The sequence below is a fragment of the Bidens hawaiensis genome, unplaced genomic scaffold (genome assembly GCF_021521415.1).
Source record: "Bidens hawaiensis isolate Kalapana, Puna unplaced genomic scaffold, B.hawaiensis_p1.1 tig00024338_1, whole genome shotgun sequence".
Classification (NCBI taxonomy): Eukaryota; Viridiplantae; Streptophyta; class Magnoliopsida; order Asterales; family Asteraceae; genus Bidens; species Bidens hawaiensis.
Genome location: NW_027493838.1, coordinates 227157 through 245374, shown reverse-complemented (window position 1 = coordinate 245374; position 18218 = coordinate 227157). Strand labels below are relative to the sequence as shown.

The 18218-nt window shown below is 39.8% G+C and overlaps 3 protein-coding genes across 3 annotated transcripts; all 3 read left to right on the top strand.

Annotated features, from left to right (window-relative positions):
* Positions 1 to 1779: 1779 nt before the first annotated feature.
* LOC143569140 (uncharacterized) lies at positions 1780 to 2838 on the top strand. Its single transcript, XM_077055125.1, has one exon. It carries the CDS (start codon positions 1780 to 1782, stop codon positions 2836 to 2838), a length of 1059 nt encoding a protein of 352 aa, XP_076911240.1.
* Positions 2839 to 3980: 1142 nt separating this feature from the next.
* LOC143569139 (uncharacterized) lies at positions 3981 to 4568 on the top strand. Its single transcript, XM_077055124.1, has one exon. The coding sequence runs from the start codon at positions 3981 to 3983 to the stop codon at positions 4566 to 4568; it is 588 nt and encodes a 195-aa protein (XP_076911239.1).
* Positions 4569 to 13896: 9328 nt separating this feature from the next.
* LOC143569131 (putative protein phosphatase 2C 23) lies at positions 13897 to 16917 on the top strand. The gene is made up of 4 exons (XM_077055117.1): positions 13897 to 15525; positions 15607 to 15720; positions 16030 to 16294; positions 16500 to 16917. Exons 1-4 carry the CDS (start codon positions 13897 to 13899, stop codon positions 16613 to 16615), a joined length of 2124 nt encoding a protein of 707 aa, XP_076911232.1. The 3' UTR covers positions 16616 to 16917.
* The last annotated feature ends 1301 nt before the right edge of the window (positions 16918 to 18218 follow it).

Below are 18218 nucleotides of genomic sequence, written 5' to 3'. Positions count from 1 at the left end.
TAGGTTATATTGTAAATTCTATATCTCATGAACTACGAGGCCAATTGGGTTGGTTCCACTTCTGGAAGTTGACTCACTGAGTTAGGAACCAAACCCAAGTGGTCTTGCATTTATTGGATTTTTCGTTTACCGGGAATTGCAAATAACATTCTGTTGTGCATGAATCTGACTGATATGAGTTTACTGTAGTGTTTTGATCATTATGAGAAATCTATATGGAATAAAAATAATATAAAATATGTTATGGAAACCTAAGACATGTATGTTTCAGTGGTGATTTTTGGTGAATTAATTGAGATGATATGATCGGTGAAATAGTACAATCTTTCAAGTAGAAATTCTGTCACAATGAAACTAGCTGCTGAGTTGTGTAGGAATGCATGAAATATGATAGTTTTTATATAATTGTTGTATTTTGACCAAAATACCCTTGCGGGGAATAGTTGCTAGTTTGATTGCCATGAATTGACCAAATTGCCCTTATGGGGAATAATGGTTAGTTAGTCTTTGTTTGTTGACCAAAATGCCCTTACGGGAATAATTGCTTGTAAGTATGTTATTAATACATGACACGAAAGTAATTGCTCACTCGTGTATCGTATCACAATTGTACTTGTTTAAATCACACACGGTTCACAAACGAAACACGAAACATGATACGTGCGTAGGTATTATGTGCCGAGTCTAGAGACTCGTTAAACGTTCCGATACTTAGAAAATCTCTTTGTTATTTTAGAACGCTAGAGAGTTTTCTACGACGCGCATCACTCGGTGATCTAATTTGGAATATTCTTCGCAAACAGTGAGTTCACTTACCCCGCTCTTTGAACTGTTTTCAAACGTTTTTCACTTGGGGGAGATAACATACTCCGATAAACGCATTTTTGAGATAAACACATATTTAAGATTTTGTTATAAATTATATATATATCACTTGTAGAGGCTAAGCGGCACGTAACCCTTGAAGTCCCACGCATCGAACCGGTTAATATTTGGAATAGCGAGTCACTGTTGAGTAGTACTACTGGGTTTGACAAACCCCACCCGACGCTAAGCTCAACTGGAGGTTGAGTGGGTGTAATTTTGGCTAACACTTACCATGGTCTGGGTTGACCTGGTGACGGGCACTTGATAAACAGTCAGCTTCGGTCTCGAACCACTTAGTAATACTTGTTGTATAGATTAGCTACCTATCGATATATAATTTGACATAACATTATCTGGTAACACTTAAACGCTGTAACGTGGTTACACACTTAAACGCCGTAACGTGGTTACGCAAAACATTTAAACGCCGTAACGTGGTTACGCAAAACTTTTAAACGCCGTAACGTGGTTACGCAAAACACTTAACGAAAACGCTGAACTCAAACGCTAAACGATTTATCTTATATAACTTGTGAACTCACCAACCTCGTGTTGACCCCTTTTAGTATGTTATTCTCAGGTAGCCGAGGCGGGCGCGCGGTTTAGGAGCATGCATTAATTGTTAAACATCTTACTCTGCAAACTTAATTTTAACATTTACATTTGGTTTTAAGTCGTCCTGCGTGACGCAACTTTTGAATTAAGGTTTTACGCTTCCGCACTTATTTTTCATTTAAACGTTTTCTTTGGTTTGGTTATAACTAATGATTCCGATCCTGCCAGTTCACACCCTCTGACGGTAAAACTCCGTTAGTGGATTTTGAGGGTGTGACAGCGGCTCTGAGGACGGGGCAGTTACCCCCCCCCCCCCCGGCTAAAGTACCGCCACCTAGAATCAAGGAAGAAGGAGACATGCATTTTGTGGATATGATACGAAGAAGAGACGAGGCCAACGGAAGCCCCGGAAGACCTTACAAGACCGTGAGGAAGGAATTTCCACCAGTAAGCATGGCCTGGATGATAGCTGAGGTCCATTTCCCCGGTATCACAGAAAGTAAGGCCCGGGAGATGCCATTGAATGTGTCGGCTAGTATAGCCGGACACCGAGTGGCTAGAGTACACGTTGATGGGGGCAGCGGGGTAGAAGTGATGTATGAACATTGTTTCCTGAGGTTGCAAAGAGAGATCCAAGAGAGGCTGGAAGAAGATATATGTCCTTTGATGGGATTCTCGGGAGAAGTGGTAGAACCGCTGGGGTCTCTCTCTTTGCCGTTCATGCTTCGGGATGGGGAAAAGGCCAGGACGGTGTGCCTCCGATTCTCCATTGTCCGAGCCCCGTCCAAGTATAATGTTATTTTGGGCAGACCCGGTATGAAGGCACTTAGAGCGGTCTCATCCACAGTTCATGGGTACATAAAATTCCCTACTCACAGGGGAATAGCTACCGTGCGGTCGTCCATGGAAATCATAGCTGGGGTCGACAAAAAGACGCACCGGAAAAAAAGAGTGGAGGAATGGGTGCTCAACGGGGAACATCCCGAACAAACGGCGAGGATAGGGTCACATCTATCTGATAAAGGAAAGGCGGGGCTGAAAGAGGTGTTGCTGCACAAAGCCGATGTGTTCGCATGGACGCACAAAGACATGACGGGGGTCCTACGAACATTGGCACAACACACTTTGGATGAGTTTCGCTGGATGGAACCCGTCAAGCAAAAAAGGAGAAGTCTGGGGCTCCAGAAAAGCCAAGCAGTCCGGGAAGAGACAGCCAAGCTAGTACAGGCGGGAATAGTAAGAGCTGTCAAATATCCTCGCTGGATAGCGAACCCCGTGATGATTTCCAAAAGCAACAACAGCTGGCGTATGTGCATTGATTTTAAAGATCTAAATAAAGCTTGTCCGAAAGATTCCTATCCTCTCCCGGAAATTGAAAAGAAGATAGAATCCCTCGCCCAGTACCCACTCCGATGATTCTTGGACGCGTACAAGGGGTATCACCAGATCCAAATGAACCACCAAGACGAAGAGAAAACCGCTTTCTACACAGATGAAGGAACCTTTTGCTACACTAAGATGTCGTTTGGTCTTAAGAACGCAGGAGCTACGTATCAGCGGTTCATGGACCGCCTTTTCGACCATCAAAAAGAAAGGAACGTGGAAATTTATGTGGATGACCTAGTCATCAAGAGCACGGATAAGGGAAGAATGTTAGACGATATTAAGGAAACCTTTAACACCCTCCGGCAAGCCAACATGAAACTCAACCCGAGCAAATGTTCGTTTGGGGTGGAGGAGGGGAAATTCCTAGGGGTCCTCGTCACCAAGGAGGGGTTTCGGGTGAACCCCGAGAAGATTGAAGCATTGGCTCAGATGCACCCCCCCCAAGGACATCAAAGAGATACAGAGGCTGCAGGGACGTTTAGTCGCCTTGAATAGGTTCCTCTCCAAAATCGCCGACCGAACACTCCCGTTCATGGCGGTGTTGAGGAGGTGCATGAAAAAGAACAAGTTCTGTTGGTATTTGGAAGCAGACAAGGCCTTCCAGGAATTGAAAGTGCATTTAGGCGAACTTCCTTTAATCACCTCACCTCTGCCAAGGGAGAAGCTGAATCTATATCTGTCATGCACCAATCAAACCATCAGTTCGGCGCTCGTGGTAGAAAGGAAGGAGGCGCAGATTCCCATATACTTTGTGAGCCGAACCTTGAAGGGTCCGGAGGAGAGATATTCCTCAATCGAGAAGCTGGTATTGTCATTGGTCTATATAGCCAGGAAGCTGAGGAGGTATTACCATGCACATGACGTCCAAGTATTGACCGACAAGCCCCTTCAACGGATATTAATGAAACCGGAGATATCCGGCAGGTTAGTCAAGTGGGCCATAGAGCTGGGATAATATTCCATCGAGTATAAACCAAGAACCTCCTTCAAAGGGCAAGTGATAGCTGATTTCCTCACCGAGACTCCAACGTCTGAAATGGAGGAGGTTCTCCCCCAGGAAACATCAGAGGGAAGCGAGAAAGCTCCCCCAGAGGGAAATACTGAGGGAAATAACTTGGCGGACCAAAGAGAGCTAGTCTGAAATTTACATACGGAAAAGGCTTCCAATGAAGATGGGAGCGGAGCATCTGATATTGGTCAGCCCGGAGGGGACTGAGTTCACATACGCCATACGATTGGGTTTTATTAACACCAACAACGAAGCGGAGTACAAAGCTTTGCTGGCTGGCCTGCGAGTGGCACAGAAAATGAAGGTTAAACGCATCCAAGCCCACGTGGATTCTTTGCTGGTAGCAAATCAGGTCAATGGGGACTATAAGGCGAAAGATCACAAGATGATAGAGTACCTCAGAAAGACGAAAGAATTACTGCAAGGCTTTCAAGAAGCAAAGGTGGTACATATTCCTCGAGGCCAAAATAAGAAAGCCGATGCACTCAGCAAGTTAGCTTCTGTAGCTTTCGATCACCTGGCAAGGGAAGTCCGGGTGGAAACCCTAGGACAACCATCTATCTTGGAGAAAACTGTCGGGAATGTGGAAACGCCGGGGTACAGTTGGATGAGCCCCATCATCCGATACTTGCAAGAAAGAATCGTTCCTGAGGGGAAACAAGAAGCCCGGAGACCGAGAATCAAGGCAATGCAATATGAGATGATAAACGGAGCCCTTTACAAGAAATCCTACTTGGGTCTGTCCTTGTAATGCATTGATTATAAGGAGGCGGAGTATATCATCCGGGAAATCCACGAAGGGATATGTGGGATGCACATGGGGGCTAAAATGGTGGCCGCCCGGGCCATGCGAGCTGATTATTACTGGCTAGCCATGTTCCTGAGTGCTTTGCGAGAAATCCGGAAGTGTGACAGCTGCCAGATTTATGCCCCTGTAACGAGAAATCCGAAGCTCAACCTAGTACCGGTTAGTTCTTCCTGGCCTTTCCGAAAATGGGGCATCGACATTGTTGGCCCGTTCCCGGAGGGGGCGGGTAAGGCTAAATTCCTCATCGTAGCTATCGATTACTTCTATAAATGGGTCGAGGCGAAGCCTTTGGCCACGATCACAGGGCTACATGTCAAGAAATTTGTATGGGAGAACATTGTGTGTCGCTTCGGAATACCCCACACCATCGTGAGTGATAATGGGAAGCAATTCGAGGGGGGAATCTTTCGAGAATGGTGTGAAGAGCTACACATCAGGCAAGTTTTCACGTCAGTCGCACATCCCCAGGCGAATGGGCAAGTAGAAAGAGACAATAGAAGCATCGTGGAGGGTATCTCCAGCCGCCTGGGAAGGGAGCGGGGTTCCTGGGTCGAGGAGTTGCCACACGTTTTATGGGCCCATCGAACCATGCCGAAGGTTAGCCATGGAGAGACCCCTTTTAGCTTAACTTACGGTACCGAGGCAATGATACCGGTAGAGATAAATGTACCCACTCACCGTACACGCCTGAGTGAAAGAGAGAATGAGGAAGACCTCAGGCTAAATTTGAACTTCGCTGAAGAAAGAAGAGAGGCAGCAGCACGACGAGAAGTCGAATACAAGAAGGCCATGGAAAGGTACTATAATGCGAAGGTGAGGGAAGTGAAATTTAAAATAGGGGATCTAGTACTGCGAGAAAATGAGTCCAGCCGATAAGAAAATCAGGGGAAGGTAGGACCCCGATGGGAAGGGCCCTATCAAGTCACTTGGGCAGGAGAGAAGGGAGCCTACAAGCTGGCATACCATACGGGAGAAGAGGTGCCACGTACGTGGAATACCATGCAATTAAGAAAGTACTCCGCGTGAGAATCCCGGTTAGGGGAAAGAAGAAAGGAGAAAAAGGCAAAGAAATTCTCAATGACGTTTTTTGATATTTAAACGCACTCCTTTAGATGACTATGTCACGTTCTAATAAACACCTCTCCGAGAGGGAATCCATGTACTAGGGCATTAATGCTTTACCTTTTTGTAATCAGCCTGTGCAACGCAATTTGAAACTTAACATTGAAGTAAATGTCCTTTTGTGCTTTCTCCGTGAAACCTGATCATTTCAACCAAAGAACCTGTCTCCGAGACAATTGTTAAACGAAAATTAACAAACACCCCTCTGTCACGAAAAAATGAGAGGGAGGCCTCGCCGGTAGGCTACATGGTTAACCAAAAAAATTTATCTAATGAGACAATCTTCTCAAACAACCCTAATTAAATGGGATTACAAACATAACCGAATATAATCCTAGAAACGACACGGTTCGATTGATTAAAACTACCAAACCACCTTAGTGGTAAACAAAGTCCAACCCCTAAAGGGGGAAAACAACCGATTACATCAAACATAAGACCCCCAGGCGGTTAACACCTACAAAAGTTCTTACAGATAACAAGTAAATAAAAACAGCAAAAGCAAATAGAGTTCATTAAAAGACACAGCAATCCGAGCAAGTTTCCTGATCATCCTTGGGGAGAAGGAGTGAGGGGGTCAACTACCGAGGACATGGCCTGAATCTCCTCCACCGTATATCAGGAGTGGCTGAAAGTTGTTCCAAAAATGGAGGTTCATAAGCAACATAGGTGCCAAAAGCTGCTTCAGCCTCCACCTCCATAGTCTCAGAATAGGTGGGCGTTTCGACAAGAGGAATACCTTGAGCTTGGAATTCATAACCTTCTCTCAAACCGCTTTGATATCCGGAAGAAAAAACAGCACAGGTTATAGCTTCTCTAACCAAACGAGTCTCACGGCAGGACCGAGCCCGTCCAAAGACCAACTTGAACCCCTCCGACACCATCCACGCCCGGTCGGCCTGAGAACTTGTAAACACCTCCTCCATCTTCTCACACTTCTCCTGGAGCTCCCCGATCAACTTGTCTTTGTGAGCCTCCATCTTCTCATACCTCTCCTGAAACCCCCCCATCAACCGGTTTTTATGAACACGATTCGCATCGACCTCGCTCTTTAACCTTTCGTTCTCCTCACACACCATCTTTAAACTAGCTTCAACCTAACAACAAAGAGAACCAGAAAAACATGTAAGTCCTATGAACGGAGATAAAGATACAAGAAAGGAAGAAAAGAAAAATTTTCCTAAAACCTTGTCTTGCTCCAAGCGAGCTTTTGATAGTTCCACACCCAACCGGGCAGCTTCGTCTTGAGCCTTCTTCAATTCTGCCTTCAATTCAGGCACACCTAGAGACTCTTCCTGAGCCAGAAGCACTTGCTGTCTCAGACGCTGTATTTTCCCGTGGTTCTTCTCGTTCAACTGTTCAAGCCTGGAAATCTCTTCCTTCGGTTGTAACAACATCTGGCCATCATCGATAGTGGCTTGACGAGTGGCCGCCCCGAGGGCCAAGGCTCTATATAAGTGAGTACCAAAGTCACCAACCAAAAGTTCCCTGTTCAAAGCTCGAATGTTGGTCGCATCAACGGGAGGGATGACATATGAAAGGAATTCGTGCGCTTGCAGAGGTGTCATGACAGATGCCCCAACCTTCAAATCCCAGGGAGGAATGAACACAAGGTCATTGTCCGGCCCTTCCGTATTCCGAACGGGGGAACTTTGAGGAATAGGTCCAGATCCTTCAAGATGTTCATCGGGGGAATCGAATTGAACTTTATCTGACCCAGCGGATGCATGCATGTCAGCAGGAGTTACCACTGGAAACTCGAAATCATCTTCTAAATTGATGGGTTTGACAGAAGGGGTCACTGGGTGGGGTGAAGAGGACTGACCCAGATAAGGTCGCTTCGAATTCCTCAAACGGTGTTTCATGGAGGCCCCATAAACGTTAGCCAGAGCCTTTTTTCGTTTGGGGGCGTCTGACGCATCAATGCGGATACTAGAAGTCATACGGCCTGGGGAGGCTGATTCGGTCTCCGAACTAGCTGGAGGAATCACGGGGACGGACACGAAAGAGGCAGCCTTCAAAGGGCCTTTCAACAAGGTCTCTTTTAAACTCATTTCTGCACAAAAGAATAACAAGTTAGGGATATCAAAACGATAAAAAGTCAGCATAAAGAAAAAACAAGAGGTCGAAAACCTCGATCGCCGTCGAATATGGCTGGACAAGTAGAAGGGCCTGACCATATCCGGCTCAGTCCAGCCATACACAACAGGGGTTCGGGATAAGTCATGGCTTCGGTGGGGTTGCTGATCAGTAATTTGTATAAATCATCCTGAGATGTTGGAGGTCGAGGATACGTGTCATGAATAAGAGAATCCGTGAGCCGTCGGGTACGGAAGCCTGGAGCAAAGTTAAGGGACACGAAGAAGAAACTATTCTTCCATTCCTTAGGGTTAAACCCCGTAGGCATCTTTGAACAACATGGGGGATGTTTGTTCGCAGGACGTCGTTCGAAGGTAAACCAATCGCCATCCACCTTCAAACGGTAAAATCGACGAAACAGAGGCACAGTTGCGAAACCATCCATCGCCCGACAAGCAATTTCAAAGTGGGTCACACGCAAAAAAACCTAAGGGGTGAACCTGATCGAATCTTAACTTATGAAATTTCAACAAAGCTAACTGGAACTCCGTCAAGGGATAGCGAATGTTGGCGCATTCTAGGGTTTTGGTATACGGTGTGAGCAATTCGGGATGACTAAGTGCCGTCTCGTGAGGTTTAGGTAAAATTGGTGATAAAGATAAAGGTATTTGGTAACGAGCGCATATTTGGAGCATCTGGTCCTGGGTTAAGATGGAGGTTGTCGAAGACAAACCTTCACGGCTCATGGCGAAGGAAAAAATAAAGGAGGACCGAAGGAAAAGAACACTGACCTGTTGGAAGAGTGAAGGCCAGAGAGAGAAAAGAAGAGTCGCCTGAATAGTGTAAGAGAGAGAAAGGTAAGATGAAGAGAGTAATTTATGAGATGGGACGTCAGGAAGGTGAATAATAATCACCACGTGGAAAGACGTGTAATTCAATCTTCACCACATCTTTTACCGCCTTTTGAAATCAACCAAGGTGGGTCGGCAATGATTGTACACCCAAGAGAGGCCCATTTTATACCAAGCAGTAGTCCAGAGGCCCAACGAAGGTGACAGCAAAGAAAGAAGGAAATCGTATGGCAAGAGATGAGTCTATTGCTCATGTCATAAATAACATGAGTAATAGACTATGGGACTTGAAGAGATTACATGGGATCCAGCCCATTTGAGGCCCAAGAAAGTAAACTCCCTTAAGAGATTATGGGATCCAGCCCATTTGAGGCCCAAGAAAGTAAACCTAGCCCAAAGCTCGCCTAAGACAAAAAGACAAGTCAACCACTGACGGGGTCCAGTGAGTCAGAGGCATCAAGGCAGGATGACGTCCGTCTGAGACATGAGAGAAGCATCCAGCGGATAAAAGAGGGGAGCCAGCTCAAGTCAATGGACAAGGGAAGAACCGCTGGGTAATAGAGAGTATCACCAGTTAACGGTCAAGGGAGGAAGATTCCTTTAGAACCGTATATGTATAGGGATTGGCTCATTGTAAAGACACACACAACTCACGTAGATCATCTTTGATATAATATAACACGCCATCTCTCCTAATTCTCCCAGAAACTTCTCATAATCTGCTATTAACATACACAAACAATTAAGATTCACTTGAGGTTTCTACAGTCAACTTCTTGACCTCCCTCTGATACGCGGGAATCGAAAGTAATCCTTAAACACTCGCTCCATGTTAGATTTGAACACATGATTAAAGACCTGATTTACCGATCCAAATGAGAATTGAAAATACGTCTTCACTTAGTAAAGACATATTTCTTATTACAAGACCGAATTCTCAGGACAATAAGTTTTCTGAATGGACAAATAAAATGAAATTAAAATAATATATTTATGATCCAGTTGAAATTATGCATAAAATTTAATAATAAATAAAAATGTAGAAAAATATTAAATTCGGCGAGGTGGGGTGGTTGCAACTTGCCAAATAATAAAAAGACCATTAAATAAAAAAGACCAATAAATACAGGTAGAGTGTTTTAGGCAGCCTTGCCATTATATGCATGTCTTTATTATTGACTTTTTAATATTTGTCACTTTTATTTTAATTACAATTGAATAGGTGAAATCTCGACTATTTCCACCACGGATTTTGTAGGACCATATTGCTCCTCCAACATTCCTCATGCTTAGTTGCTTACCAATATTATATCTTTTCTTCTTATTTATTTCTCAACCCAAAAATTAATTCACTTTTTTGATAATTTTTTATATTTTTTTAGGTTTTTCTTTATATAAGAAAATAACAAACAACATATCTATTAATTTTTTTAATAAAGTTAGTAATTTGTTGTCCTTTTACAGCCAACTCAATGGTGGTTTCAAAAGGGTTCCTTCAAGAATAGAGGATATTGTATTTAGTTTTGGACCTTATTCCTGTGGAAGGATGATATACATTTTTACTTTTTTTTTAATTTGTTTTATTTATATATATACTAGTTTTATTTCCTTGTATTACAGGGTTTTTTTTACATTATTCGTTTATAATATATTTTTTTTGGATGTTAATTTTATTTATTATAAGTAAGTGAATAATATATTTAGGATTTGATGATGAAAAAGTTTTACAAAAAAATGAAATGTTATATCACAGTTTAAAAGATATTTGGGTTTAGTGTCCCATTTATTTGTTTTATTATAAAATTGTTTATTAATTATAAATAATATTTAAAAAAACGGATACTAATTTTTAGTATATCACTATATCCTTATTTTATATGATTTTTATATCAAATATATAGTAAGATTAATTTTTAATCTAATGAGATGTTATAACCTGTTTAAGGGATATCTGGGTTTGGTGAGACCCATATCCGTGAATTAGGGTCAAATGCATGAGAAACCTCCATTTACCAATAAAACAATCTGATAGCTTGAGAGAATATAGGTAGATTTCGTTTATATATATTTACAATATTTAAGTTTATAAAAGATAATAAAAAATGTATGTTATTAAAAAAGTAATAAATAAATTTCTAATTTTTATTACATTATGAAATTTCAAATCCTCAGTTTTTATGATGTTCAGATATAAAAAATTAAATACGTATAATACACTATAAAATTTCAAATCGTTTGGTTTCTCTTCAATGCGTCCTCGCTCCCACGTACAGATCTCTGCATTGCTAGCCTTCTTTAGTTCTTCCTCACTGCTGATGGATGAGGCAACCACATATATGAGATGTTGTAACTCATTTAAGATATATCCAAGTTTGTTTATAGACTCATGACTCGTGAAAATTATTGTTTGATTATGGAAGAGTTTATAATAAATGAGTCATATGCCCGCGAATTTGGATCAATACATGAGAAACTTCATATTACAAACCAAATAATATGGTGGCTTGAAAGGCTAAGGAGCAACAAGAGAATTATGATTTTTTTTAATAGACATTTTAATAAGATAGTAAAAAAAGGGTAAGTTCGTGTGATAAAAAAAAAATCTTTTAATAGCGCGTGATTTCTGGAAGCATGTTTTGACAATTTATTTGTCAAATAATAAACATGTAATTATTTTAAGCGAACGTCCTCTCAAATCTCTTGAAATGACGAATACATTTATTATAATATAATATTATTCGAATTGAAAAATATGTACCATTACAAGTATGATTCATGCACTTGCACAAAAACCATATATATCAAAACAAAAAGATGACCAAATAATATCTTTTATGAAAATAACGTGGATAGACGAACTAGCCACTTGTGAACAATTTTAATCCGCCTCAGTAAGACTTTGAATCAAATCGAGGTTAAACAAAATCGAACTTAGTTATTGATACGTGTTTAACAAACAAATTTGGAGTCAAAAACCTCACGTATCACGTTTGATTAGGTTGTTGGGCCTAAAAAACCATTATCATTGATAATGGTTTGGCTTTCCGTTGGTGATGTACTACACCGGGCAAGAGGATGTGCGAGTCGCATCATCAGTCGGGACACATAAATTTCGGGGGCACAAACTTTTTTATACATATTACAAATATATGTTTTTTTGGTGTTAAAGTTAAGGTTATTTGCAATGGTTTATGAGATAATTACATGTTCATAATGGTTTATGCTTATAATAAATCGGTCGATAAAACTTTTATTCATGTACATTAGCGAAAAAGAATTTTTCGTTAAGCATACGGGCCCTTTTATTTTGGCTGGGCCGAGGTATTTTAATTCTCGGAGACGACCCTGTTGATCGGGTTGATAATATTTGTCTATTGGGGGGCTCTATAGAGATTAAGGAACGACTTGGTATTAAAGAAGAATCGTCACAACAAACAAACGATCTTTAATGTTATTTTATATTTTTCTTTCTTTCGGTATAATACTATAAATCGGAAATGCAAAATTTCTAGAATCCATTGGCTTAGGAATTCATTATTGTATATGTAATTGTTTTGTTATCCTAGTGTCTTGCTAGGTTTATTTCTTTATATGACATTTTGTCTTGAAAAAAAAGTGAGGGTTTTCATTTTATCTAATAAAGTCAGTATTACACAATAAAATAAAATAAACAGTTTATATAGAAATATATATTAATAAATTTTATTTAATAAGCATGTAACAAGTTGTCAGATTAAGTTTAAGCTTAAAAAGTTATTAATGAGTCTGGGTTTTAAACATATAACTCAGATCAAGCTGAGTTCAAGACCCAGAGCTCTTTTAAATAAGATCAAGTTGAGTTCGAAGACCAAGAGCTCTTTTAAATTACATGATCCTAACTCTAGCTTTTTTAAAGTAAGTCGAGTTCAAAGTTAAAAGAACTTGGACTCAACTTAATCCAAACTTTGTTGATATCCTTTGGACCTTTTTCAAAGTTTCTAAAAGTGTCCAATTTTTGTTTTTCATTTTATGAAAGGAAATTTCAAACATTGACCATCAGACCCTTTTGGATTGAGTAATCGAATTTAATTTTAAGTTTTATTTATTGAAAAATAAAAGTCAAGGAAAATAACTTCTCCATTTGGCTTTACCTGAATACTTCTTTTTTACCTTTGATGGCATGTGGAAGTTTTAAATTTATTACTTTTAAACGTTTATAGAATGATTACAATAAAGGTTGTGATTTGTCACTTTTATTTTTATGATAATGTCAAAGTTTATGTGCTTATTAACTTTTAGAATTACAATCAACCATCAACTATCAAGGATAAAGTACAACCTCATAATGCAAAAAAGTAAATAAACAGTATTATTCAGTGTATGACCGACTTTCTTATTTATAATATATATATATATATAATATATGTTTTTTCTTAATTATTTTGAATCGTTATCGATGAAATTAAGCTCTTTTAATTTAGATGATTTTTTTTAAAGAAAGTTTGGGATGGACGGAGGATGAAAATGATGGGCGTTGTAAGGATTAAAGATCGGTTACGGACGAAAGGAGAAGAAAGTGAAAAAACTTGTATGTTGTTAACGTGGATGAAAGCGCTAGTTAAAAATAAAAATGATTCAAATTGTTTAAATGACGGCTGTCCTCTCTTAAATTACAAAGTATGAAACGCGCTTCACGTGAATAAACGGTATTAATTAAATACAAACTTTGAGTAGTGAGAAACGATTCAAAAGGAAGCAAAATATTATATTAGGATTAAATATGTTATGGTATGTTTATAATCTCCTATTTAATATCATAATTGATAATTATTATCAATATTATTGTTAATATTATTTTGTTGATCAATAAGAAAGGGATATAGTGAAGCAAAATATTCCACATATCCGATCATAATTTATTGGAGGAGATGTCAAAGCCAATATCATTTAAATATTTGTAAGTGGAGACCTTCTAGGCCCACCCACTCCACAAACCTAACCACACATGTCAACGATCCATTGTACACACACAGTATCACTGAAATAATGAAATATTGAAAGCTGAGCAGACACACACACAATTTAATTTCATTTTTATGATTTCAATATCTCCACACAAAAGTCAACCCTCCCTCTCTCTCTCTCTCTCTCTATCTTCTTCATCATATCTTTCCTTCCATTTCTCAACACAAACCCAATTCATTTCAATTCAATTCTTATAACTTAATAATATTAATAATATGGGTAACAGAGTAGGTAAATGCTTCACCGGAAACCACACCATCGTCCACCACCACAAACACACCCCCGATCCATTAGACGATCTGGGTCACTCCTTTTGCTACGTCCGACCCGACCCGACCCGAATCACTTCCTCCAAAGTACACAATTCAGAAGAAACGACGACGTTCCGGTCAATCTCCGGCGCGTCGGTGTCCGCCAACACATCAACTCCACTCTCAACTTCCTTAATCGATCTCAATTTCATCGATAAAGCTTCAGCTTTCGAAAGCTCAACTTCATTCGCTTCGATTCCGTTACAACCGTTGCCCCGAACCTCAATTAATTCGATCAATTCGAGCCCGTTGTTTTCGGGTTCTGTTCCGTTTTCGGGCCCGATCGAAAGAGGGTTTCTTTCGGGGCCGATTGAGCGCGGGTTTCAGTCGGGCCCGATCTTTTCGGGCCCTATTGAAAAGGGTGTGCAACTGCAAGATCAGTTTCAGAGAAGTTATTCCCAAGGTGGGTTTAAGTTTAAACGTAGATCAAGGAAGAAGTCGTTGATTCGGGTCATTCAACGGGCGATTTCGAGGAGTTTTGTGACCCGCGTGCAGAATTCGGTTGTGGCTCCGATTAGTAAAGGGTCCTTGAAGGTTCCGGATTGGGCTGTTGAAAGAAATAATAATAATAATAATAATAATGAGTTGACAATTAGTAGTGCTAATTTGAGCAGTGAATGTAGTTTTCTTGATGAAGATGAGAGTTTGAATAATAATATTAATAATAATAATCGGAGTCAGAATTTGCAATGGGCTCAAGGGAAAGCGGGTGAGGATCGGGTACATGTGGTTGTTTCGGAGGAGCACGGGTGGGTTTTCGTTGGGATTTATGACGGGTTTAATGGCCCGGATGCACCGGATTATTTGTTGACTAATTTGTACCCGAATGTTCATAAGGAGTTAAAGGGATTGTTATGGGATGATGAGGTTGAGGTTGAGGTTGATTCGTCGAATTCAGTTCAGCCGGTAGTTGAAATGGAAACGGAAACGGAAACTTGTGTAAATGATCAGCCTTTAAAATCCGAGAATCAAACGTTTATGGATCAGCAGGAGCGTTATCCGGTTGAGGATTTTGAAACGAGTCAAAACAAGAAACGAAGCAAGAATTCGAGACTTAGAAGTAGAACGGCTGCGAAGAAATGGGAAGATAATCATAGGAGATGGAAGTGTGAATTTGATCGGGAGCGATTAGAATTGGATCGGAGGTTAAGGGAACAATTGAGTTCAAACGGGTCGAATGCTATCAACCATTCGGATGTTTTGAAAGCGTTGTCTCAAGGGTTGAAGAAGACGGAAGAAGCTTATTTTAATGTGGCGGACCAGATGCTCGATGAAAACCCTGAACTAGCGTTGATGGGTTCGTGTGTTCTTGTAATGTTGATGAAAGAAGAAGATGTTTATATTATGAGTGTAGGAGATAGTCGAGCGGTTTTAGCTCAAAAGCCCGAGCCTGATCTTTGGAGACATGATCTAGAGAGGATTAAAGAGGAAACATTGTATGATCTTGAGGTTTTCGACACGGATGTTACTAACACAAATCCAACATTAACCGCGTGCCAGCTTACGGTGGATCATAGTACCTCTATTGAAGAGGTAAAAGTTTTTTTCTTTTAACCTTAAAAGTTGAAAATATGGAATAACAATTTCCTTAAAATTAATTATAATCTTTTGTAGGAAATTCAAAGAATAAAGAGTGAACACCCTAATGATTCTTGTGCGATTATGAACGACCGCGTTAAAGGGTCACTCAAGGTCACTCGTGCTTTCGGTGCTGGCTTCCTCAAACAGGTATTTGACTAAATGGTCAATAACCAATTGTCAATAAACAATGCTCAACTTGATCTATCTTTATGTATAAAAGCAATGTGAATTTAATTCCCTGTTGGTGCTTTAAAAAGTTAAAAAAATTCCTATTTGGATCAACAAACCAAATTGGGAGATATAAAGATTGAATCTTGCATAACTTTTTACATAGAATAAGTTAGTTGACTTTCTCAGTGACTTTTAAAAGAAATAGGCATGTAAAGATTGTTCAAATTTTTTTAATTTTTTTTCATTTAATCAACTTTTTACAATGTGTTTCTTGATTTATTGCAGCCTAAATGGAATGATGCACTTTTAGAGATGTTTCGGATCGATTATGTTGGGAATTCTCCATACATAAACTGTATCCCGAGTCTTTACCATCACCGATTAGGGCCGAGAGATAGATTTTTAATATTATCTTCAGACGGGCTTTATCAGTATTTCACTAACGAGGAGGCCGTTTCTGAAGTCGAGCTTTTTATTCAATGGTCCCCAGAAGGTGATCCAGCTCAGCATCTAATCGAAGAAGTATTGTTTCGTGCAGCCAAGAAAGCTGGTAATAATAAATTCAATTCATTTTTAGTTATGCATTTCTCTAGGTTATATTTTATCTCTAACAGATCATACCGATAAAATCAAAAGATAGTCTAAGATGTTTAATGATGCATAAAAGTAACTGTTTAATCATATTTGACAGACTACTTATCTGATTATGTGGTTAATGAAAAGGGTTATGATATGAAATTTGTTTATTTATATAGGTATGGATTTTCATGAGTTGTTAGAAATACCGCAAGGGGATAGAAGGCGTTATCATGATGATGTTTCGATTATTGTGATTTCGCTTGAAGGAAGGATATGGAGATCGTGTGTGTGAGCGAGTATTCTAGGTACGAACGACCCGATGATACGTGACGAGAATATGTGAATGGGTACATCCAATTTTTGATTATCTTTGGTTCTTTTTTAAAAATCTTTGTCACCCTTATGTAACATGGCAATGAAGCTCCAGAACTTAAAAAGAGAGTTGGTTGTGAAATGTAAGTTGGGTGATTAGGAATTGTAAAGGTGTGAAAACTTTACTCAAATGTTTATGAATATAATTTTGTCATGGATATATTCTAATAAGTGACACCATTTAGTTCTATTTGTCTATGGTTTTAATAAATAAATTTTTCATAAGCGAAAAATCTATCTAGAGGCTATTGTTTCTTACTTTCTTCGTGTGAGATATTGAGTTCTAACCCAGACAAAGGATGTAAGTTATTTGGGGATTGTAACAGTTAAAAAAAATTACCGAATTACTTGCATTATAGTGAATACAACAAATGAAATTAAAGATACTTCTGAAAACAAGCAAATCTTGAAACAATAGAAAACAAGAGCATGCAAATCACGGGTCGCCTCCCACCATCATAGACGAAGGGTGCACACTTTCTCTGTTTCTCGTCCACACTCCTTAGTCCTCGCAGTTTTCATCTGAATACATGTTTTCATCTGACTAAATGTGTTGACCACAAATTCCTCACAAACACGGTGTTGAAGTCTTGGAGATGGTCTTATAAACGTATGATAATTAGCCTGGTGGCTTAACACGGTGTTCCATTTAGCTAGGTGGCTTTTGAGAGTCGGGTTGAACTTAATTACACACGAATTTGTCAAATCGAAAGGGTAAATGTTGTAACCAAAGAAGATTTAAAAAGTTACACCAACAAAATTTGTATATAATAATAAGCTACAAGACAAAAAGAACACATACTGGGACTCATTTCGTACAATTCATATGTTATGTGACAATGTGACATTAACTTCTCTTGGTAGCATTTTGTGGCATCATTAATACCACAGCTACAATTTCATCTCACACACAGATTTCATCATTCTTAGTGACCCTAGAGGTGAAAAAAACCCCGTTCCGGACTCAACCCGGCGGTTCCTACCCAGAACCGGACCCGGGCTACCCTACCTGCAGGTACGGACTGGGCTTTGGGTTACCCCGGAACCGGAACCGACCGGACCCGGGCTACCCTACCCGCAAGTACGGATTGGGCTTTGGGTTTCCCTGGAACCGGAACCGGAACCGACCGAACCCGGTTCCGCCAATAGTCCAATACCTGGTCAAAACCCAACGCTACCCTACCCTACCCGAAGCCCGAAAAAAACCTGTGGAACCGGTCAAATACCCGACTGACTACTAAGCAGTTAATGCAGGGAAATATCAGATATTGTATTTGTAAAATTTAACTAGATTGTTATAACAAATATCATATGAAATTTTACAATGTATCTCAAACAAGTCAATAGAAAATAGCAAAATTGTATTAACTTGAAACAAACTGCTATCTATTATCTACTGAAAGAAATAGCAATGAATATGGATTTAATTGAAAGCAACCTAAAATTAAAATAGAAGAAATTAACATATTCAATAAACCCTTGAGATCATTCAATTAAGTTGAAAACATAACATAACACCACAC

Coding starts and splice junctions, on each gene's coding strand:
- LOC143569131 (XM_077055117.1), top strand. CDS start 13,897: ATGGGTAACAGAGTAGGTAAATGCTTCACCGGAAACCACACCATCGTC. Junction 15,526..15,606: donor ATAGTACCTCTATTGAAGAG/GTAAAAGTTTTT, acceptor AATCTTTTGTAG/GAAATTCAAAGAATAAAGAG. Junction 16,295..16,499: donor TCGTGCAGCCAAGAAAGCTG/GTAATAATAAAT, acceptor TTATTTATATAG/GTATGGATTTTCATGAGTTG.
- LOC143569139 (XM_077055124.1), top strand. CDS start 3,981: ATGGGAGCGGAGCATCTGATATTGGTCAGCCCGGAGGGGACTGAGTTC.
- LOC143569140 (XM_077055125.1), top strand. CDS start 1,780: ATGCATTTTGTGGATATGATACGAAGAAGAGACGAGGCCAACGGAAGC.